The sequence below is a fragment of the Euleptes europaea genome, chromosome 2 (assembly GCF_029931775.1).
Source record: "Euleptes europaea isolate rEulEur1 chromosome 2, rEulEur1.hap1, whole genome shotgun sequence".
NCBI lineage: Eukaryota > Metazoa > Chordata > Lepidosauria > Squamata > Sphaerodactylidae > Euleptes > Euleptes europaea.
The window spans coordinates 2,906,195-2,924,838 of NC_079313.1; the positions used below are offsets into that span (position 1 = coordinate 2,906,195).

The 18,644-nt window shown below is 48.3% G+C and overlaps 1 protein-coding gene across 1 annotated transcript; it reads left to right on the top strand.

Moving 5' to 3' along the window:
- Nucleotides 1–202: 202 nt before the first annotated feature.
- Nucleotides 203–6,729, top strand: TINCR (TINCR ubiquitin domain containing). The gene is made up of 2 exons (XM_056845594.1): nucleotides 203–463; nucleotides 6,650–6,729. Exons 1-2 carry the CDS (start codon nucleotides 204–206, stop codon nucleotides 6,651–6,653), a joined length of 264 nt encoding a protein of 87 aa, XP_056701572.1. The 5' UTR covers nucleotide 203; the 3' UTR covers nucleotides 6,654–6,729.
- The last annotated feature ends 11,915 nt before the right edge of the window (nucleotides 6,730–18,644 follow it).

The following is an 18,644-nucleotide window of genomic DNA, read 5'->3' on the forward strand; positions in this document are numbered from 1 at the left end:
AAAAGCGGCCTGCGATTCTCCGAGATGAGGCTCTTCCCCGGAATGAGAAGCATGCCGCCCGACAGCCGGCCGGGAACCGGTTTGGCCAGCCCCGTAGGGTGGTGTTTCCTTCCGAAACTCTGCTGGGAAAGGTTGCTCCCTCGCACTCCAGCTTCATGCCTCTGCCGCCTGCCTCGGCAGCTGCTCTTCTGAAGCCGGGAGGGATGGAGACCCTGAGGAGAAGCTTCTCCCGCTGGAAGAGATACCACATCAAGGTCCACCTGTCTGAGGACGATGTTCTGCTGCCCCTGACGGTGCGCCCCACCGACAACATGATGGACCTGCGGGCTTACCTGGTGAGGGAGGGCGTCACCTCATGGAAAAAGACCTTTTATTACAACGCCCGGCAGCTCGGGGAACACGAGACGGTGAAGGACGCCAAAATCCAGAACGGGTCTGTTCTCCTACTCGTCAGTGATGAAAGGTAGGCCTTGAGGATTGTAGACCCCAGCCCCCCGTCCTGGTTTAAAGGGGTAAAACTGGTTAAGGGACCACTGTGGATGTCAGGTAGGGTTACCAGCTCCAGGCTGGGAAATCCCTGAAGGTTTTGGGGGCAGAGTAGGGTTGTCAGGTCCCCGCTAGCCACTGGTGGGGGATGGCAGGGTACGGTTGCCAGATCCGGGTTGGGAAACCCCTGGAGATTTCGGGATGGGGCCTGGGGAGGATGGGGACCTCAGCGGAGTCCAATGCCAGAGAGCCCCCCCCCTCCAAAGCAGCCTTTTCCTCCAGGGGAACTGATCTCTGTTTTCTGGAGAGCAGTTGTAATTCTGGGAGATCTCCAGGCCCCACCTGGAGGTTGGCAACCCCAGTGTCAGGGACTTTGACGAGCCACAGCCGAACCCTCTAGGCTAGTACCTGGAGGTTATAAAAATAATAATTCACCAGTTTGTTGCAGTTGAAGATGACTGGGGAAGGCCCTGGCAAACCACCCCGTAAACAAGGTCTGTCTAGAAAATGTCGGGATGCGACGTCACCCCATGGGTCAAGAATGACCTGGTGCTTGCACAGGGGACCTTTACCTTTTTTTGTTGCAGTACCTGGAGGTTGGCAACCCAAATCCTCTACATGAAGATGCCCTTTGCCGCTGGTGGTACAATTGTGGGAGCATTTCAGTTGACCAGAGAGAGCCGTAGCACGCATTTGCTTTTCAGGGGGGGATCCACCCGTGGTCAGCTCCAGGGCCCGTATTCTGGCTCAGATCCTTTATATCAAAGGATCACTTTGTAGAATCAGCAGGATCCTTGACTCCCAACTTTTCTTGCCCCCGGCAGATCTCATTGGCCAGAACAGCGTCAGCAACAGCTGTCTGGGTCTTCAGGTGCACAAAGCGACATGCCTAACATCAATTTAAAAAATAGACCAGCTTCTTTCTTATTTTTAGGCAGACTCTGCCAGCATGGTGTAGTGGTAAAGAGCGGGGGCTTGGAGCGGTGGACTCTGATCTGGAGAGCCGGGTTTGATTCCCCTCTCCTCCACATGAGCGGCGGAGGCTAATCTGGTGAACTGGATTTGTTTCCCCACCCCTACACATGAAGGCAGCTGGGTGACCTTGGGCTAGTCACATCTCTCTCAGCCCCACCTACCTCACAGGGTGTCTGTTGTGGGGAGGGGAAGGGAAGGTGATTGTAAGCTGGTTTGATTCTGCCTTAAGTGGGAGAGAAAGTCGGCATATAAAAACCAACTCTTCTTCTTCTCCTTCTCCTTCTCCGTCTCCTTCTTCTTCATTTATCTCATAGAATCACAGTTGTGTCATGCAGGCCATCTAGTCCAGCCCCCTGGTCAATGCAGGGTCAGTAGGGTTGCCAGCTCCAGATTGGGAAATACCTGGAGATTCTGGGGGTGGAGCCTGAGGAGGGCAGGGTTTGGGGAGGGACTTCAATGCCATAGAGTCCAATGGCCAAAACGGCCATTTTCTCCAGGGGAACTGATCTCTATTGGCTGGAGATCAGTTGTAATAGCAGAAGATCTCCAGCTACTACCTGGAGGTTGACAACCCTGCTGACAGGGCTCTCAGGCTAATACATGGGAGGAGAGAATCACAAACCCTGGCTCCTGGGAAGAAAGGTGGGATAAAACTTTACTCGCTCTTTGGAGGAAAATGTGGGATAAAACTTTAGTAGAAAGACAATGATCGGTTCAATTCCACAGATTGTGCAGTGACGCCAAATTATCACCCACTCAGTAGGATGGCTGCTCGATCCATCTGTTCCGTATAAAAAGTAACTCACGAACGTATAAATTCAAATTGTGTATCCTATTGTACGTGGGGGTGATAATTTCCCTATAAAAGTGATTTTTTTTTTACCAGGTGTCTGTAAAATGGGGAAGAGGTAGGGCTGCCAACTGCCAAGTACTAGTTGGAGATCTCTTGCTATTACAACTGATCTCCAGTCGACAGAGATCAGTTCACCTGGAGAAAATGGCCACTTCGGCCATTGGACTCTATGGCATTGAAGTCCCTCCCCTCCCCAAACCCCACCCTCCTCAGGCTCCCGCCGCTGGCAAAGAGGGACCTGGCAACCCTAGGAAGTTCCACACCCCTATTGTTTGGGGGGAGAGGAGGGGTAATATTTTCCAAATTATGGCATATTTAGGGAAGGAAGGGGGAAAAAGAGGGTGGCTAGTTTCCCCCTCTATTTTAATTGATACTTGAAATATAGTTGTCAGGTCCCTCTTTGCCACCGGCAGGAGGTTTTTGGGGCGCAGGAGGGTGGTGTTTGGAGAGGGGAGGGACTTCAGTGCCATAGAGTCCAATTGCCAAAGCAGCCATTTTCTCCAGGGGAACTGATCTCTGTCGGCTGGAGATCGGTTGTAATAGCAGGAGATCTCCAGCCACCACCTGGAGGTTGGCAACCCTAACTTGGAATCCCATTATGAGAAAATTGTTCAGACTGTGTTGGTCCCCACTTCTGCTTGGCTCTGGTCAAAGGAGGAAACTGCAGGAATTCCAGCCGAGGGAACCTCTTGACTTCCCAGGTCGAGGCCAATAGGGCCAGAGCGATGCTCTTCGGTCCCCATATGAGCGTCTAGATTAGGTTTGCAACTGAGCAACCGAGAGACTTCTGTTTTCACCGCAGTCTCACCTGGCTGCCCTGCTGAAGCTACAAGCGGGGTGGGGCTTTTGCTTGCCTGAATGTCCCCCCACCATGAAATAAGCCCACCAACCCTTCCTGCACACGGGAAGAAGAGCAACTCTCCCCCCATCATCCACGGAACTGGGAAGACACCCCAGTTTTTTTTTTTGTCCGATGTGATCTTCATGTGACGTTTGGAGAAACAATAATTACTGTTCTGGGCTGAAGATTTTCGCCTCCTGCTCGGTAGTATCCTGACTCAGCGCTTAAAGATGCTTTGCATAGAAGCCGAGCCAGTTTTTCTAGCTGCGGGTTTTCCCAGCTTCTTCTTCTTTCTTCTTCTCGCCTCTGGAGGATCTCGTCCCTGGTTACTGATCCGAGAGACTCCTCGGTAGGCCCACTTGGGTGATGGGCCAGACAGGAAGATGACGAACCCCTCTTGCAGCCTAGAGTTCCAGTATGGCTGGACCAAACAGACTGAAGACTAGGGTTGCCAACCTCCAGGTACTAGCTGGAGATCTCCTTCTCTTACAACTGATCTCCAGCCGATAGAGATCCGTTCCCCTGGAGAAAATGGCTGCTTTGGCAATCAGACTCTATGGCATCGGAGTCCCTTGTAGGATTGCTCTACAAGTGCTCTTTCTCTTCCGCAACTCCTGGTTTATAAACCTCCCAATTTACGTCTTTTGCTCCACAGCTTGGAATCTAGGAGAGAGATTCCGAGCGGTGTGTTCATTCGGCAATGCTTTTCCTGGCAAGGTTGGTGACCCCCTCACCTCTATGCATAGTAATCTGGGACGAGGGCATCTCTCGAGATGGTTTGTGGGAGGGTCCAAGAAAAACAGCAAAAATGAACCTCCCCCCCCCACCCCCTCTTTTTAAAAAATGCATTTGCAGCTACTCCGCTGTTAGTAGGAGGCTGAGTCAGCGCTTCCCTTCCTCCGTCGTCGCTGGGTTCCTGGCGCTTGCAAATGTTAGCCATAAAAGTTCACGTAAGGTGGGCCTTGATGAAGCAGCGCTTAAATGCGCCAGCTAATATTTAAAATTTATTTGAACTTTAGCACCGGGGTTTTTCTGAGCAAGCCGTTCTCTCCTTCAGCAAGGCCTCCTACCTACAAAATGCACCAAATAGGGTTGCCAGCTCCAAGCTGGGAAATACCTGGAGATTTTTGGGGTGGGGTTTGGGGAGGGACCTCCCCCAGGTATAATGCCATGAAGTCCACCTTCCGAAAGGCTATTTTGAACATATGAAGCCGCCTTATACTGAATCAGACCCTTGTTCCACCAAAGTTGGTATTGTCTACTCAGACCGACAGCAGCTCTCCAGGGTCTCAGGCGGGGGTCTTTCACATCACCTACTTGCCTAGTCCCTTTAACTGGAGATGCTGGGGATTGAACCTGGGACCTTCTGCATGCCAAGCAGAGGCTCTATCACTGAGCCACGCCCCCTCCCCCACAAATTCAGAAAATACTATTATCATTCAACAGCATTTTGAGGGTTTTCCACGCGTGTACATCGCTAGTAGGAGTTGAACCTGGGTTTTGGGGTGGAATGCCTTGTTCAATTTATTATTAGTGTGACTTCTTCATGGCATCATTTAACTCATTCCTCGGGGTTTCTTGAGGGTAAATCTTTCAAGTGAGGAAAAAGAGGCATCTTGTCTCTAATGTGGAGGAGCACAATAGCCAGCGCATGTACGCTTAAATTACCAGAGGGTACACAGCATACATTTTGTATCCTCGCCGAGGCACATTTTGAGCATATTGTACCTATGGCAATAAACTTTATTGTTTGACCAAAATGATGAGTTTTTAAATAGGTGTTTGGTAGGTTATGCAAAAGGTAATGGCAGAGAAGGACAGATGACAAGAGGGGAAAAAAGTGGGTGCATTACAAGTATCCCTCTTGACATCTTTGGAAGCGGGGGTCGTGCGCAAGCTCCGTTGAAACGAATGAGAACCATTCAAGTAGAGGCCTGGCTGGGAACCCTTTGCTCTTCTCCATGTTAAATCATCACCTTGGCAATAAATGAAATTGCTCAGAATGTGCTCACAAAGGGCAGAATGTGCTTTGATTGTGTCTTTTTGGGTTGATAATGAGGCGCACACTCTATTTTAACTACAATCCTTGGATGTGTACTTATACATTTCTACATATAATTTAGCAACACCCACTTGAATTACACCTTAAAAGACATACCCGGGCTGACACTAAAGGATTATGTTTGTTTATGAAATTTTATGTGTGCAATTTTATGTTATATTATGTATGAAATTTTATGTTGTATTAGACCACGGAAGAAGGCCTGAGGGCCGAAACGCGTTTGGCATGTGGTTTTAATTTATCAACCCTGTATCTGTGGTAGGGTTGCCAGGTCCCTCTTTGCCACTGGTGGGAGTTTTGTGGGCAGAGCCTGAGGAAGGCGGGGTTGGGGAGAGGAGGGACTTCAATGCCATAGAGCCCAATTGCCAAAGCGGCCGTTTTTCTCCAGATGAACTGATCTCTATCGACTGGAGATCAGTCGTAATAGCAGGAGATCTCCAGCTAGCGCCTGGAGGTTGGCAACCCTGATCTGTTCCCATATGGGCTTGTTTTTAATATGTGCATAAGCGCTTTATAATAAATAGATTTCATTGTTTTATTTAGGTCTTGTTTTACCCAAACCTCTGTCACTGAGCCACAGTCTCCAATAGGGTTGCCAGTCTCCAAGTTAGGTGTTGCCAACTGCCAGGTAGTAGTAGGAGATCTCCTGCTAACTCAACTGATCTCCAGCCGATAGATGTTAGAACACCTGGAGAAAAATGGCCGCTTTGGCCATTGGACTCTATGGCATTGAAGCCCCTCCCCTCCCCAAACCCCACCCTTCTCAGGCTCCACCCCAAAAATCTCCCACCTGTGGTGAAGAGGGACCTGGCAACCCTACTCCAAGTACTAGCTGGAGATCTCTTGCTGTTACAACTGATCTCCAGGCGACAGAGATCAGTTCCCTTGGAGAAAATGGCCGCTTTGGCAATTGGACTCTATGGCATTGAAGTCCCTCCCCTTCCCAAACCCCTCTCTCTTTGGGCTCCACCCCAAAACCTCCCGCCGGCGGCGAAGAGGGACATGGCAACCCTACACTCCAAAGGTGCCTTGAATGAACTGGGCAACAGGCTTTTGGGGGTTGAAGTTGGGGGGGGGGTTCTTTGCAAATTATTCCCAGCCCCCCTCTCATAGCATCAAGGCAACCTCATGGAATTGGGATATTTGCTTCCCTTCCAGCCCAGAAGAATGCCTCTTCTCAGGCGCCGTCTGTTTTGGCACACGGTCTAAAAACAAAGGGTGGACTCCCCGCTGCGTGTAGCGACGGTTTTGCTTTATATGCAAACGTATGCAGATTTAATCAACTCTCTCGTGTGATTAATCAACTCAGATTTTTTATTGCGAGCCGATGCCGCCACGGTTCCTCCCGCCCCCCTCCCCTGGGCCTGTCTTCCTCTAGCTGTGTGCATTGTCCTGATTGACGTTCTGAGCCAAACCCTTGTTCCTTCTTCAGATGATGCTCTCCCGGCCAGAGCCAAGGAAGGATGTGAGAAATGAAGAGAGGTGATGAAGACCGAGGGGAAGCAGATGGGGAGGTTGGCAGCGGCGGCGCCGCTCGGTGCCCGTTTCTCGGCGAGCTCCTTGCCATGTGCCAGCTTGGGGAGACAGACGTTTTCCGCCATATTTCGGAGCAGCTATGATGGGCGAGGAGCGCCAAAGGAAGCGGAGAACGTGCCGTACCGAGCCCTGTTGCCATGGATTTGCGTGGGAGCTGTTCACAGGAGGAGATTCTGGGCTGGCCCGTCACCGATAGCAGCAGGACGGCGTCCGTAGAGCGCCTTCGGTGTTCCAAAGTGCGTTATCTTGGTGCGGTCCACAAAACAGCCCTGTAAGGTAGGCTGGCATTATTTAGGGCTGGATTTTGAAATAGATTCCCTATTTCATTTACCCCACCTGAGAAATGGACCTGCTTTCACGTTTCTTCACGCCGTTCTCACCCACCCGTGTCCCTAGGGTCGCCAACCTCCAGGTACTAGCTGGAGTAGGGTTGCCAGGTCTCTCTTTGCCACCGGTGAGAGGCTTTTGGGATGAAGCCTGAGGAGGGCGGGGTTTGGAGAGAGGAGGGACTTCAATGCTATAGAGTCCAACTGCCAAAGTGCCCATTTCCTCCGGTGGAACTGATTTCTATTGGTTGGAGATCAGTTGTAATGGCAGGAGATCGCCAGCTAGTACCTGGAGGTTAAGGAGAAAACAGACACCTCTGTACATATATCAAAAAGAGGAGAAAATCAATACAGGAAAATAGCTGTTAACATTGCCAAATATATTGTAGCTATGCAATTCACATACTGTACCTGGAGGTTGGCAACCCTAGTGGCTGGAGATCTCCTGCTATTACAACTGATTTCCAGCTGATAGAAGTCAGTTCACCTGGAAAAAATGGCCGCTGAAGTGCTTCTGGAAGCAAACCATAAGTGACGAGATTGCATTACTCGTGGCTGTGTGTGTGCGATTCCCGCCCCAAAAATGTCCCGGTGGAGGAGAGGGGGGACCTGGCAACCCTAATGACAAACCTCAGGCTATACACACAAAGATCCCAAGACTTGTAGAGTATTCTGCGCCAAAGGTTTTACTTTCGTTTTTACTGCTTGCCCCTCCCTCCTCACACTTAGCTCCTTAAGCAGATCTATTCCACTCCAAACAATCTTCTATTCATTGAACTTCTTGAAATTTAGCACTTAAGGAGTAAGGGGTTGACTTCTGTGTACATAGAGTTGCAAAGGAACAATGAGTATAACATCAAGGCATAAAACTCTGTATGTTTATTTTATACCATTTTTGCTGTGAAGGAGAGGCATGTTATCTCTGCAGACACCAATTCACAGTTTTGAGAACTGCAAAACCAAGCATCTGTGATAATATCTTCTAGATAGAAAAACTGCCCGAAATAATCTTACAGAAACCTCTGGAAGAGCGTGACATTGTGAACGGATTAATAGAATTCATTTACCAAAAAAAAATTAAACATTGCATGAATATACAGCTTCATGCTACATTATTAAAAACTAATCCTTATTTCATGATTAATAACCTTTGGACTATAATGTATTTTAAATAGAAAAGCATCTGTAGATAGAATTTTTCGTCAAAACATGTTTAATTTTTAAAAATCCGATTTTTCTGTGTTTTTTTTTTAATCATTGATTGTTATCCACCCTGGAAGCTGTATTCAGCCCATTTGAAACTTCTCTACACATTTTGAAGTGCCTTGAATTCTGTGGTAATGCTGATCTTCAGATATGTGGCTTTGAGCATTAGATATATATGTCAGTTTCATGTTAAGAGAGGTGGAATCTGTACGGTGGAGAAGAAGAGTTGGTTTTTATATGCCGACTTTCTCTACCACTTAAGGAAGAATCAAACCGGCTTACAATCAGCTTCCCTTCCCCTCCCCACAACAGACCCTGTGAGGGAGGTGGGGCTGAGAGAGCTGTGACTAGCCCAAGGTCACCCAGCTGGCTTCATGTGGAGGAGTGTGGAAACAAACCCAGTTCCCCCGATTAGCCTCCACCCCTCTTGTGGAGGAGTGGGGAAATCAAACCCAGTTCTCCAGATCAGTGTCCACCGCTCCAAACCACCGCTCTTAACCACTACACCACGCTGGAGGAAGCAACCCGTTAACTGACAGACATCTCCTTAGGACCAAAATAAAAATTTCGTAGAAACTTGGCCCCCTTATTTCAAATCCATGCAGGTTTTTGAAGCGATGTTCAGTTTCAACTTGCAAAATATTATATACATTTTTTTTTAAAAAAGGACTAAATTCAATTGTAAGGTGCAGCAATCGTCCTAGAAGATGCTAATGGTCTTTTTAATAAACATATAGTAACTTTACTCAGGACAAACCAAGGAACACAAGGCCTACCAGAGTCTAGCACAGGGGTTTCGAACTAATTTGTTACGAGGGCCAGATATAACTTAAACGACTCTTGGTCGGGCCGTGCCGTGCCGCGCCAGCCGAGATTGAGACTCGGGGGTGGGTGGCTGCCTCGGCTGGCTCACTGGCCAGAGAAGAGCTCTCAAGGGGCCGGATCCAGCCTGCGGGCCGTGTGTTTGACGCTCCTGGTCTAGCAGTTCCTCTAGCCAGCTTATCCAGAGTAAAAACCTGGACTGGAACTCCACCAGATTCTAGTATCCAGGATCTAATATAAACCATGAAATGGTCGGCTGAACATTTCACCAACAGGTTCTGGCATTAGGCTTTTTAAATCTGAACTGCCCTTGGACAGACACGAAGCAATGGGTAGGGTTGCCAACCTCCAGGTACTAGCTGGAGATCTCCTGCTACCATTGGTGAATCCCTCTTCCATCAAGGCCAGCATGGTGCGGCCAGCATGGTGTAGTGGTTCAGAGCGGCGGTTTGGAGCGGTGGACTCTGACCTGGAGAACCAGGTTTAATTCCCTACTCCCCCACACGAGCGGTGGACGCTAATCTGGTGAACTGGGCTGGTTTCCCCACTCCTCCACATGAAGCCAGCTGGGTGACCTTGGGCTAGTCACACTCTCTCAACCCCACCTACCTCACAGGGTGTCTGTTGTGGGGAGGGGAAGGGAAGGTGATTCTAAGCCGGTTTGATTCTTCCTTAAGTGGTAGAGAAAGTCAGCACATAAAAACCAACTCCTCCTCCTCCTCCTCCTCCTCCTCCTCCTCCTCCTCCTCCTCCTCCTCCTCCTCCTCCTCCTCTTCTTCTTCTTCTTCTTCTTCTTCTTCTTCTTCTTCTTCTTCTTCTTCTTCTCCATCTTCTTCTTCTTCTCTTTCTTCTCCTTCTCCTTCTTCTCCTTCTCCTTCTTCTCCTTCTCCTTCTCCTTCTTCTCCTTCTCCTTCTCCTTCTCCTCCTCCTTCTCCTTCTCCTCCTCCTCCTCCTCCTCCTCCTCATCATCATCATCTGGTGCCTTTTGGGGGGGATCTTCAAATGTGACCCATGGGAACCTGCTGGGTGTGGAGTTTGACCTCTTGAGTTGGAGGCCCTGGGTGGAGTTGGCAGCTGGCCAGGTTCGTGGGCAGGTTGCAGCAGCTGGACTGGAACAGCCGCCCTCCGGGTGGGAGGGCAGAAGAGCTTGCCGGGCTATTATGATGACAGATGGGTGGGTGTTCCCTCCTGGGAGTGGCAGCTCCATTGCCAGGGAGTAGCAACTCCTGGCAGCAACTTGGAGGAAGGTGTGTGTGTGAGCGAGAGAGATGCAACCGGGCCACCACCAGGATTCTTCTTTTGCGTTATTGTCCGACTGAGAAGAAGAAGAACGCTTGCACAGCTGGGCCCTGGCACTTAAAAATGGCTCAGACTATTCAGCAGAGGAGAAGGAAGCTCAGAGCTCCCAACAGATGATACTTGGGCCAGAAGAGGTCTTAGGAAGGGCTTCATATGCCTCCTTCCTTCCAAAGGAGGCTGTGTTGCAGCGGAGTCCAAGGGGCAATCTGTGCACCCTCCCAGGACTTCCTGCAAACAGCATACATCTCGGCCTTTTCTGCATGGGTTGTTTCTGCTGGATACGCTGCTCTCTCCATGCACAGCATTTGCAGTCGAAGTCTCAAATCACTCTGCCCAGGGGCTTTTTCGCCCAAATAAATTCCCTGAGTATTTGGGATTACTGTTTTATCCGGCCGAGGTCTGAAACTGACCAACGGTCGCTGTGAAACTGACCGAATAATCAGCCTCATAGTATTCCAGGACTTGCAAAAAAAAAAAAAAAGGCTTTGCGGGAGGGAGAAAGACAAGTGGGAGGGAGAAGCAAAAATGGGCAAGGGGAGAAAAACCCAAACTGACAAGTATACCGGTTTGAGTTTCCCTTAAGTGGTAGAGAAAGTCGGCATATAAAAACCAACTCTTCTTCTTCTTCACCAACAAGAGTTTTGTGGTATGAGCTTTCGAGAGTCAAAGCCCCCTTCATCAGATAGAAGAAGAGCTGGTTTTTATAAGCCGACATTCTCTACCACTTAAGGGAGACTCAAACCGGCTTACAATCCCCTTCCCCTCCCCACAACAGACACCCTGTGAGGTAGGTGGGGCTGAGAGAGCTGTGACTAGCCCAAGGTCACCCAGCTGGCTTCGTGTGGAGGAGTGGGGAAATAAAACCAGTTCACCAGATTAGCCTCCGCCGCTCACGTGGAGGAGTGGGGAATGAAACCTGGTTCTCCAGTTTAGAGTCCGCCACTCCAAACCACCGCTCTTAACCACTATACCACGCTGGCTCTCGAGTTGGAATGAGTATCTCTTATATTCTATATCCTTACACACCTTCCACCTTCTGACTGGGATATAGAGATTCGGAGATCTCCATTTCAACTCGTATCTGACAAAGATACTACCAGAAACTCGTAGCCTGAAAATCTGGTTGGTTTCTAAGGTGCTCCTGGACGAGAATCTAGCATACATGAAAGAAATCTCTTTTTTCATTATTTGCAAGCATGTTAGGGAATGTGCTTCTGTTATATGGCTCCGAGTTTGTTTCATCTCGCCCGGGGGTGTTGAACTGATTTGTTATGAGGGTCGGGTATGACATGAATGTCACTTGGTCGGGCCGGGCCATGCCTCGCCAGCCCAGATTTGGATGGGGCGGCCTTGGGGCTCATGGGCCAGGTAAGAGCTCTCAAGGGTCCAATACAGCCCCAGGGCTGTATGTTTGACACCCCTGATCTAGCCATTAAAAAGAAGCACCCATGTGGGTCCTAGCCATGTGGTTCTGAAGATCCAGGTTGTGTTTCGGACAACCCCCAAACTCCACAGGGTTCATTGGTTCTTGTAGGTTATCCGGGCTGTGTGACCGTGGCCTTGGTATTTTCTTTCCTGACGTTTCGCCCGCAGCTGTGGCCGGCATCTTCAGAGGAGTAACACTGAAGGACAGTGTCTCTCAGTGTCAAGTGTGTAGGAAGAGTAATAGAGAGTCAGCAAGGGGTTGGGTTGAGCTGAATCATTGTCCTGCAAAACGTATCCAAGGTAATGTGCTAATCATTGTCCTGTAAGTATCAAGATAATGCGCTAATGAGGGTGTGGTATGTTAATATGGAACCATTGTATCCTGAAGTGATCTGTTAATGTGTGAAATCCAAAGCTAATCTGCATGGCTATTGTAATCCGGATTAGCTTTGGATTTCACATATTAACAGATCACTTCAGGATACAATGGTTCCATATTAACATACCACACCCTCATTAGCGCATTATCTGGATACTTACAGGACAATGATTAGCACATTACCGTTGATACTTTTTGCAGGACAGTGATTCAGCTCAACCCAACCCCTTTCTGACTATCTATTACTCTTCCTACACACTTGACACTGAGAGACACTGTCCTTCAGTGTTACTCCTCTGAAGACACCTGCCACAGCTGCTGGCGAAACGTCAGGAAAGAAAATACCAAGACCACGGTCACACAGCCCGGATAACCTACAAGAACCAATGAACTCTGACGGTGAAAGCCTTCCACAGGGTTATTTACTTCATTTATCATCCACTTTTCCTGAACACATGCACACATGAAGCTGCCTTATACTGAATCAGACCCTCGGTCCATCGAAGTCAGTATTGTCTACTCAGACCAGCAGCGGCTCTCCAGGGTCTCAGGCAGAGGTGTCTCATATCTCCTACTTGCCTAGTCCCTTTAACTGGAGATGTTGCCGGGGATTGAACGTGGTACCTTCTGCATGCCAAGCAGAGGCTCTACCACTGAGCCACTGCCCCTTCCTATCTGCCTTGTACTGAATCAGATTCTTGGTCCATCAAAGTCAGTATTGTCTACTCAGACCGGCAGCGGCTCTCCAGGGTCTCAGGCAGGGGTCTTTCACATAACGTACTTGACTAGTCCCTTTAAGTGGAGATGCCGGGGATTGAACCTGGGACCTTCTGCATGCCAAGCAGATGCTCTACCACGTACGGCCCTTTCCCAGAACACATGAAGCTGCCTTATACTGCATCAGATTCTTGGCCCATCAAAGTCAGTATTGTCTATTCAGACCAGCAGCGGCTCTCCAGGGTCTCAGGCAGAGACACCTACCTGCCTAGTCCCTTTAACTGGAGGTGCCGGGGATTGAACCGGGGACCTTCTGCAAGCCAAGCAGATGCTCTACCACTGAGCCATTCTTGTTGGGACTCAAGGTTAGGAAATCCGTCACTATTGTTTCTGTTTGTCTGTGGCGTGTCACCGCGGGTGAGACTCTTGGCAAAGCCCCACACAGTCCCAGGGGGCCGCTTCTCGCTCTGCTCCATACCGTTAATGCTTAACTTGCCGCGTCTTCTCTTTCCCTCCCCCTTTGAATGTTCGTTCACATTCTGTGACACCACAGCATTTCAGTCAGCAGCAGAGATGGAGAGGTTTGCTTTTAGGCAGCAGCTAGATTTTATTTTTTTAGCCAAACCAATGGCACAGCAAGCTTCAGCACACCTTATTCTCTATAGCTGTGGAATCTGCCTTTCTCAGGGTTTTTTCGTTTTTGATATATTTCTTCACGGGAGGAAAAAGAAATATGAGGAAGGAGTGATATCTCTCCAGCGGCCTGGGAGAGCCGCCTGCTGTACCGCGTTCTGCCTCCCTTCCTTTTGGGCAATAGTTTTTGATTGACATTCATGTGCCGCCTGACACTCTTTCCTTCTAATGCAGGTGGTGCTTTCCTTAGGAGCCTGAGGAATCGCCTGGTATGGTGCCATCCTTCAGAAGGAAGATTTTATCTTCCTTGCAAGGAAAAAAAATATCCTCCAATCCCCCAAAGTTCTTCAGAAACATTCGAAGGTAAGGAACGGACAGAAGGCAACGTAGACTCTTGGAATATTAGAAAAGAGCAAGAGTCCAGTAAAGACTAACAACAATTTCTAGCAGGGTGTGAGCTTTTATGAGTCTCAGCTCACTTCTTCAGAAACATGGATTTCCATTCTGTACAGCTAAATGTTGTGCCTTCCATGGGAATAGATCACGATGGGTAGCCGTGTTAGGCCATTTTTGCATGGTTGATTTTGATGCTTGCTCAAAGCTCTTTTTAAAAATGCGACTTTAAAAATGCCTTTTCACGGCCCCAACGCAAAATGAGAAGTTCCACTCCCCCCCACTTGCCTGCTCCTTTGTTCCTGTTTGCATAGCCATTAGCATTTGCATAGCTAACGCGCCTCTGTTGTTTTGCATTGTTCCTTGGGGGGGATTCTTCCAGGCAAACACCAAAGGTCGCTTTAAATGGGCTCTTCAGTAATGTGAAGCAGGTATTTGCCCGGAATGAGTGCAAATTTCAAAAAAGTCACTCCCGGAATGAGTGCAAAATTCAAAAAAGTATGCGGGGCAATTCAGCCTGGAACACACTGCTAATTATCATGCAAAAATAGCCTTAGTCTGTCTGTAGTAGAAGAAAAGAGCAAGAGTCCAGTAGCACCTTAAAGACTAACACAATTTCTGGCAGGGGATGAGCTTTCATGAGTCACAGATACTGAAGAAGTGAGCTGAGACTCATGAAAGCTCCTATCCTACCAGAAATTGTATTAGACTTTAAGTTGCTACTGGATTCTTGCTCTTTTCTACTGCTACTAACAGACTAACATGGCTACCCATTGTGATCTATCTTCTTGGAATATTAGGCAGGCCCAACCCAGGGCCAAAGCTAAATGGAACCTCCATGTACAGGGACATCTTATCATATTTATTTTTATTCAATTTATACCCTCCCCTCCCTCAGCTATGCCGGGCTCAGGGTGGCTTCCAACAGCAAACATTACAGTATAAAAATATAGAATATTTAAATTTAAAACATACAATTAAACAACACAATTCCTAATTTCAAGAGATGGCATTCAGGTTTCATACCTACTATATAAATAGGGTTGCCAGCCTCTAGGTACTAGCTGAAGATCTCCTGCTATTACAACTGTTCTCTGGCCGAGAGAGATCTGTTCCCCTGGAGGAAATGGCCACTTTGGCCATTGGACTCCATGGTATTGAGGACCCTCCCCTCCCCAAACCCCCCCCCCCCGAGGCTTTCCACCTTTGATCCTTAAACTTAAAACATATTTTAATTTTGAAACTTAAACATATTTAAAACTATTGCAATGTGGTTAATAATTTTTAAGGACTCTTTTAAAGCACCCCTGGCTCTTGCCAATCATCGTAGCATTTGCGCATTCACTGGCCGGGTAGCAGAAGGTGGGAGCAGGCTTAATTCTTGCAAAGCAATTGAGCAGCACACTCCCTGCGCATACGCTCCTCACATCCCCCCCCCAAATGTGAGCTAAAAACATTTTTTTGGGGGGGACTAGATTATTCCCTGAGGAGACTCGTCTCTGAGCCCAACAAGAGTCTAACTTTGCTGATTCATAGCCCAGCTTCCTGTCTTTGGCAGTTGTTGGGCCCGATGCCTTTGGGAAACCCACAAGTAGAGTTTACAGGCAATGGACCACCACCACTAATAATAATAATAATAATAATAATAAATAATAATAATAATAAGTAGTAGTAGTTATTAATACGGTCACTGACCAGCAAAAACAGACAACCAAACAAGCAAACAGCAACAGCCATAACAGATAATAAGAAAACCACAAAAACAGCTACTACTGCTACTACAAATAATCTAAGCCTAAAAATTACATATTACGTGTATGAATAAAATTTATATAAACATCGGATAACTTGGTGCGACCCCCTTAATATTTTGAGTAATAAAGTATATCTGTTACTCTTATCCTGTCAGGGTACGACGTATTTTAATAGCTGCAGCACAGAATTCAGCAGTCAGGAGTGTAAACTGTGATTTCTTCATCCGTTGGGAGCTTCTTAGCCAGAAACTCATCCGGTTGGTCAGGGCAAGTGCTAAGCAAAGGGGAAAGAAACCTTGTGCGGACTTCTTGGTGGACCGCTTCATTTTTGTGTTCTCACCATCCATCAACCCAAGACAGCGTGGTCCATTACCTGTCCCGCTCTGACCTGGCCTCAGTGACCCACGCAACCGTCACCTCTGGGTTGGACTACTGCAATTTGCTCTACAGAGGCCTGCCCTTGAAGTCGCTCCAGAAATTGCAATGGAGAGCACATATACACCGGCTCCAGATTGAGTACCAGATAGGGTTGCCAGGTCCCCCTTCGCCACCAGTGGGAGGTTTTTGGGTCCGCCGCTTATGTGGAGGAGTGGGGAATCAAACCCGGTTCTCCAGAATAGAGTCCACCGCTCCAAACCACCGCTCTTAACCACTACACCACTCGGAGTCTGCAACAGGGTCGCAGCGTGCATTGCGTTCCCTTTTTGTGAGATTCCCGCAGGACGCCGGCTGGCCCCTGCTGGAGACAGGATGCTGACCTAGTTGGACGCAAGAAGGCTGCTTGTTCCAGAGCACACCTGCTTGACTTTCCCTGTTCTTTGCTAAATTGCAGGGCTCGGCTGAGGAGGAGGAGAGGCGGCTGAAGTGTGCGAGCTTCTGGCCTGGGATCCGAGCCAGCTCTGCCATGCAAATGGGACGTGAACGAGATGTTTTGACTGCAACAGATTCGCCGAGGATCCGGATCCTGCAGCTGCGGTGTCTCCAGCTGGCTACCTCGATAATATCTGGTCCTTGCGGTCACACCCTCCGTCTCCATTTTCTTTGCTTTTTCTTTGTAAAACCGCCTTCTTGCTTGAAGATAGAAACAGGTCCAGGCAGGACGGTTGTGCCCGGCTGCCTGCTCCAAAAAGAAGGATTTCAGGTTAGCGGGGTGTGAGGAGAAGGGCAGGGTGGAAGGTTTCAGTCACAGCAGGTTTCGTTGGTGTAGTAATCTTCCTTTTTTAAAAAAGAGGGAGAGACAGTTGAATCCATGTGACATTGACAGAAGTTGCGTTTACACGCTTGTTTAACTTGACCCACCCCTGTTCAAGTGGTGTCTCTCAAGGGCCACTACACCAGCGTGGTTTAGTGGTTAGAAGCGGCGGACTCTAATCTGGAGAACCGGGTTTGATTCTCTGCTCCTCCACATGAACGGTGGACTCTGATCTGGAGAACCGGGTTCGATTCCCTGCCTCCTCCACATATAGCCTGTTGAGTGACGGGCTAGTCACAGGTCTCTCTGAACTCTCTCAGCCCCACCTACCTCACCAGGTTGTGGGAGAGAGGAAGACAAGTGATTGGACGCCTGCTTGAGACTCCTTAAAGGCAGAGAAAGTCAGCATCTAAAAATCAACTCTTCTTCTTCTTCTTCTTCTTCTTCTTCCTCTTCTTCTTCTTCCTCTTCCTCTTCTTCCTCCTCCTCTTCTTCCTCTTCTTCCTCCTCTTCTTCCTCCTCTTCCTCCTCCTCTTCTTCCTCTTCCTCCTCCTCCTCCTCCTCCTCCTCCTCTTCCTCCTCCTCCTCCTCCTCCTCCTCCTCCTCCTCCTCCTCTATAGAGTCCAACTGCCAAAGCAGCCATTTTCTCCAGGTGAACTGATCTCTATCGGCTGGAGACCAGTTGTAATAACAGGAGATCTCCAGTTGGTACCTGGAGATTGGCAACCCTAGGTGGGTGGCAAAGAGAGACGGGGCTTTATCATTGGTGGCCCCTTGTCTTTAGAATGCCCTCCCCCTTGAGACTTGACTGGCACCTACCTACTATCTTCTAGGCCAGGCTTTTTTAGGTATAGTATTTTATCCTGCTGCTTTTATTCCTTTCTGATTTTATTTCCCTTTTGTTTCTCAGGCTTGTTTTAATATTGACAATTGTTAATGTTGTTTGGTTTTTGGTGTGTGTGTGTTATTTTACTTTGCGAGCTACCTCAAGCAGGTCTCTAGGGAGGGAGTATATACATCTTTCTAAATAAATGAATAGGAGCCCCATGGTGCAGAGTGGTAAGCTGCAGTACTGCAGTCCAAGCTCTGCTCACGACCTGAGTTCGATCCCAGCAGAAGTCAGTTTCAGGTAGCCGGCTCAAGGTTGACTCAGCCTTCCATCCTTCCGAGGTCGGAAAATGAGTACCCAGCTTGCTGGGGGTAGAGGGAAGATGACTGGGGAAGGCACTGGCAAACCACCCCGTAAAACTAAGTCTGCCTAGTAAACGTCGGGATGTGACGTCACCCCATGGGTCAGGAACGACCTGGTGCTTGCACAGGGGACCTTTACCTTTTTATAAATAAATGAATATGTTTCAAAAATTAAAAATAATAAGATGGGATAAGAGCAGTGGAAGCTTTTGAGTTTCATAGTACTATTTGTCATTTTTATTTATTTATTTATTTTCCAGATTTCTTACCCGCCTTCCCCAGCCAAGGCTGGGCTCAGGCGGGTAACAACACTAAAACTGCAAATGTAACAATAAAACATTTAAAGCAATAAAATACTGTTATTGAAATTATTAAAAAGATGGTCACCATATAATATATTGCCTGACAATAAACACAATGTTTACCATGTGAATACTGTTGTGTGTGTGTGTGTGTTCAAAGCTCATTCATATATTTTTGCAATAACAATTACAACAGCCCTCTAAGTAGGGTTCCCAGGTTCCTCTTCGCCACCGGCGTGAGATTTTTGGGGC

Coding starts and splice junctions, on each gene's coding strand:
- TINCR (XM_056845594.1), top strand. CDS start 204: ATGGAGACCCTGAGGAGAAGCTTCTCCCGCTGGAAGAGATACCACATC.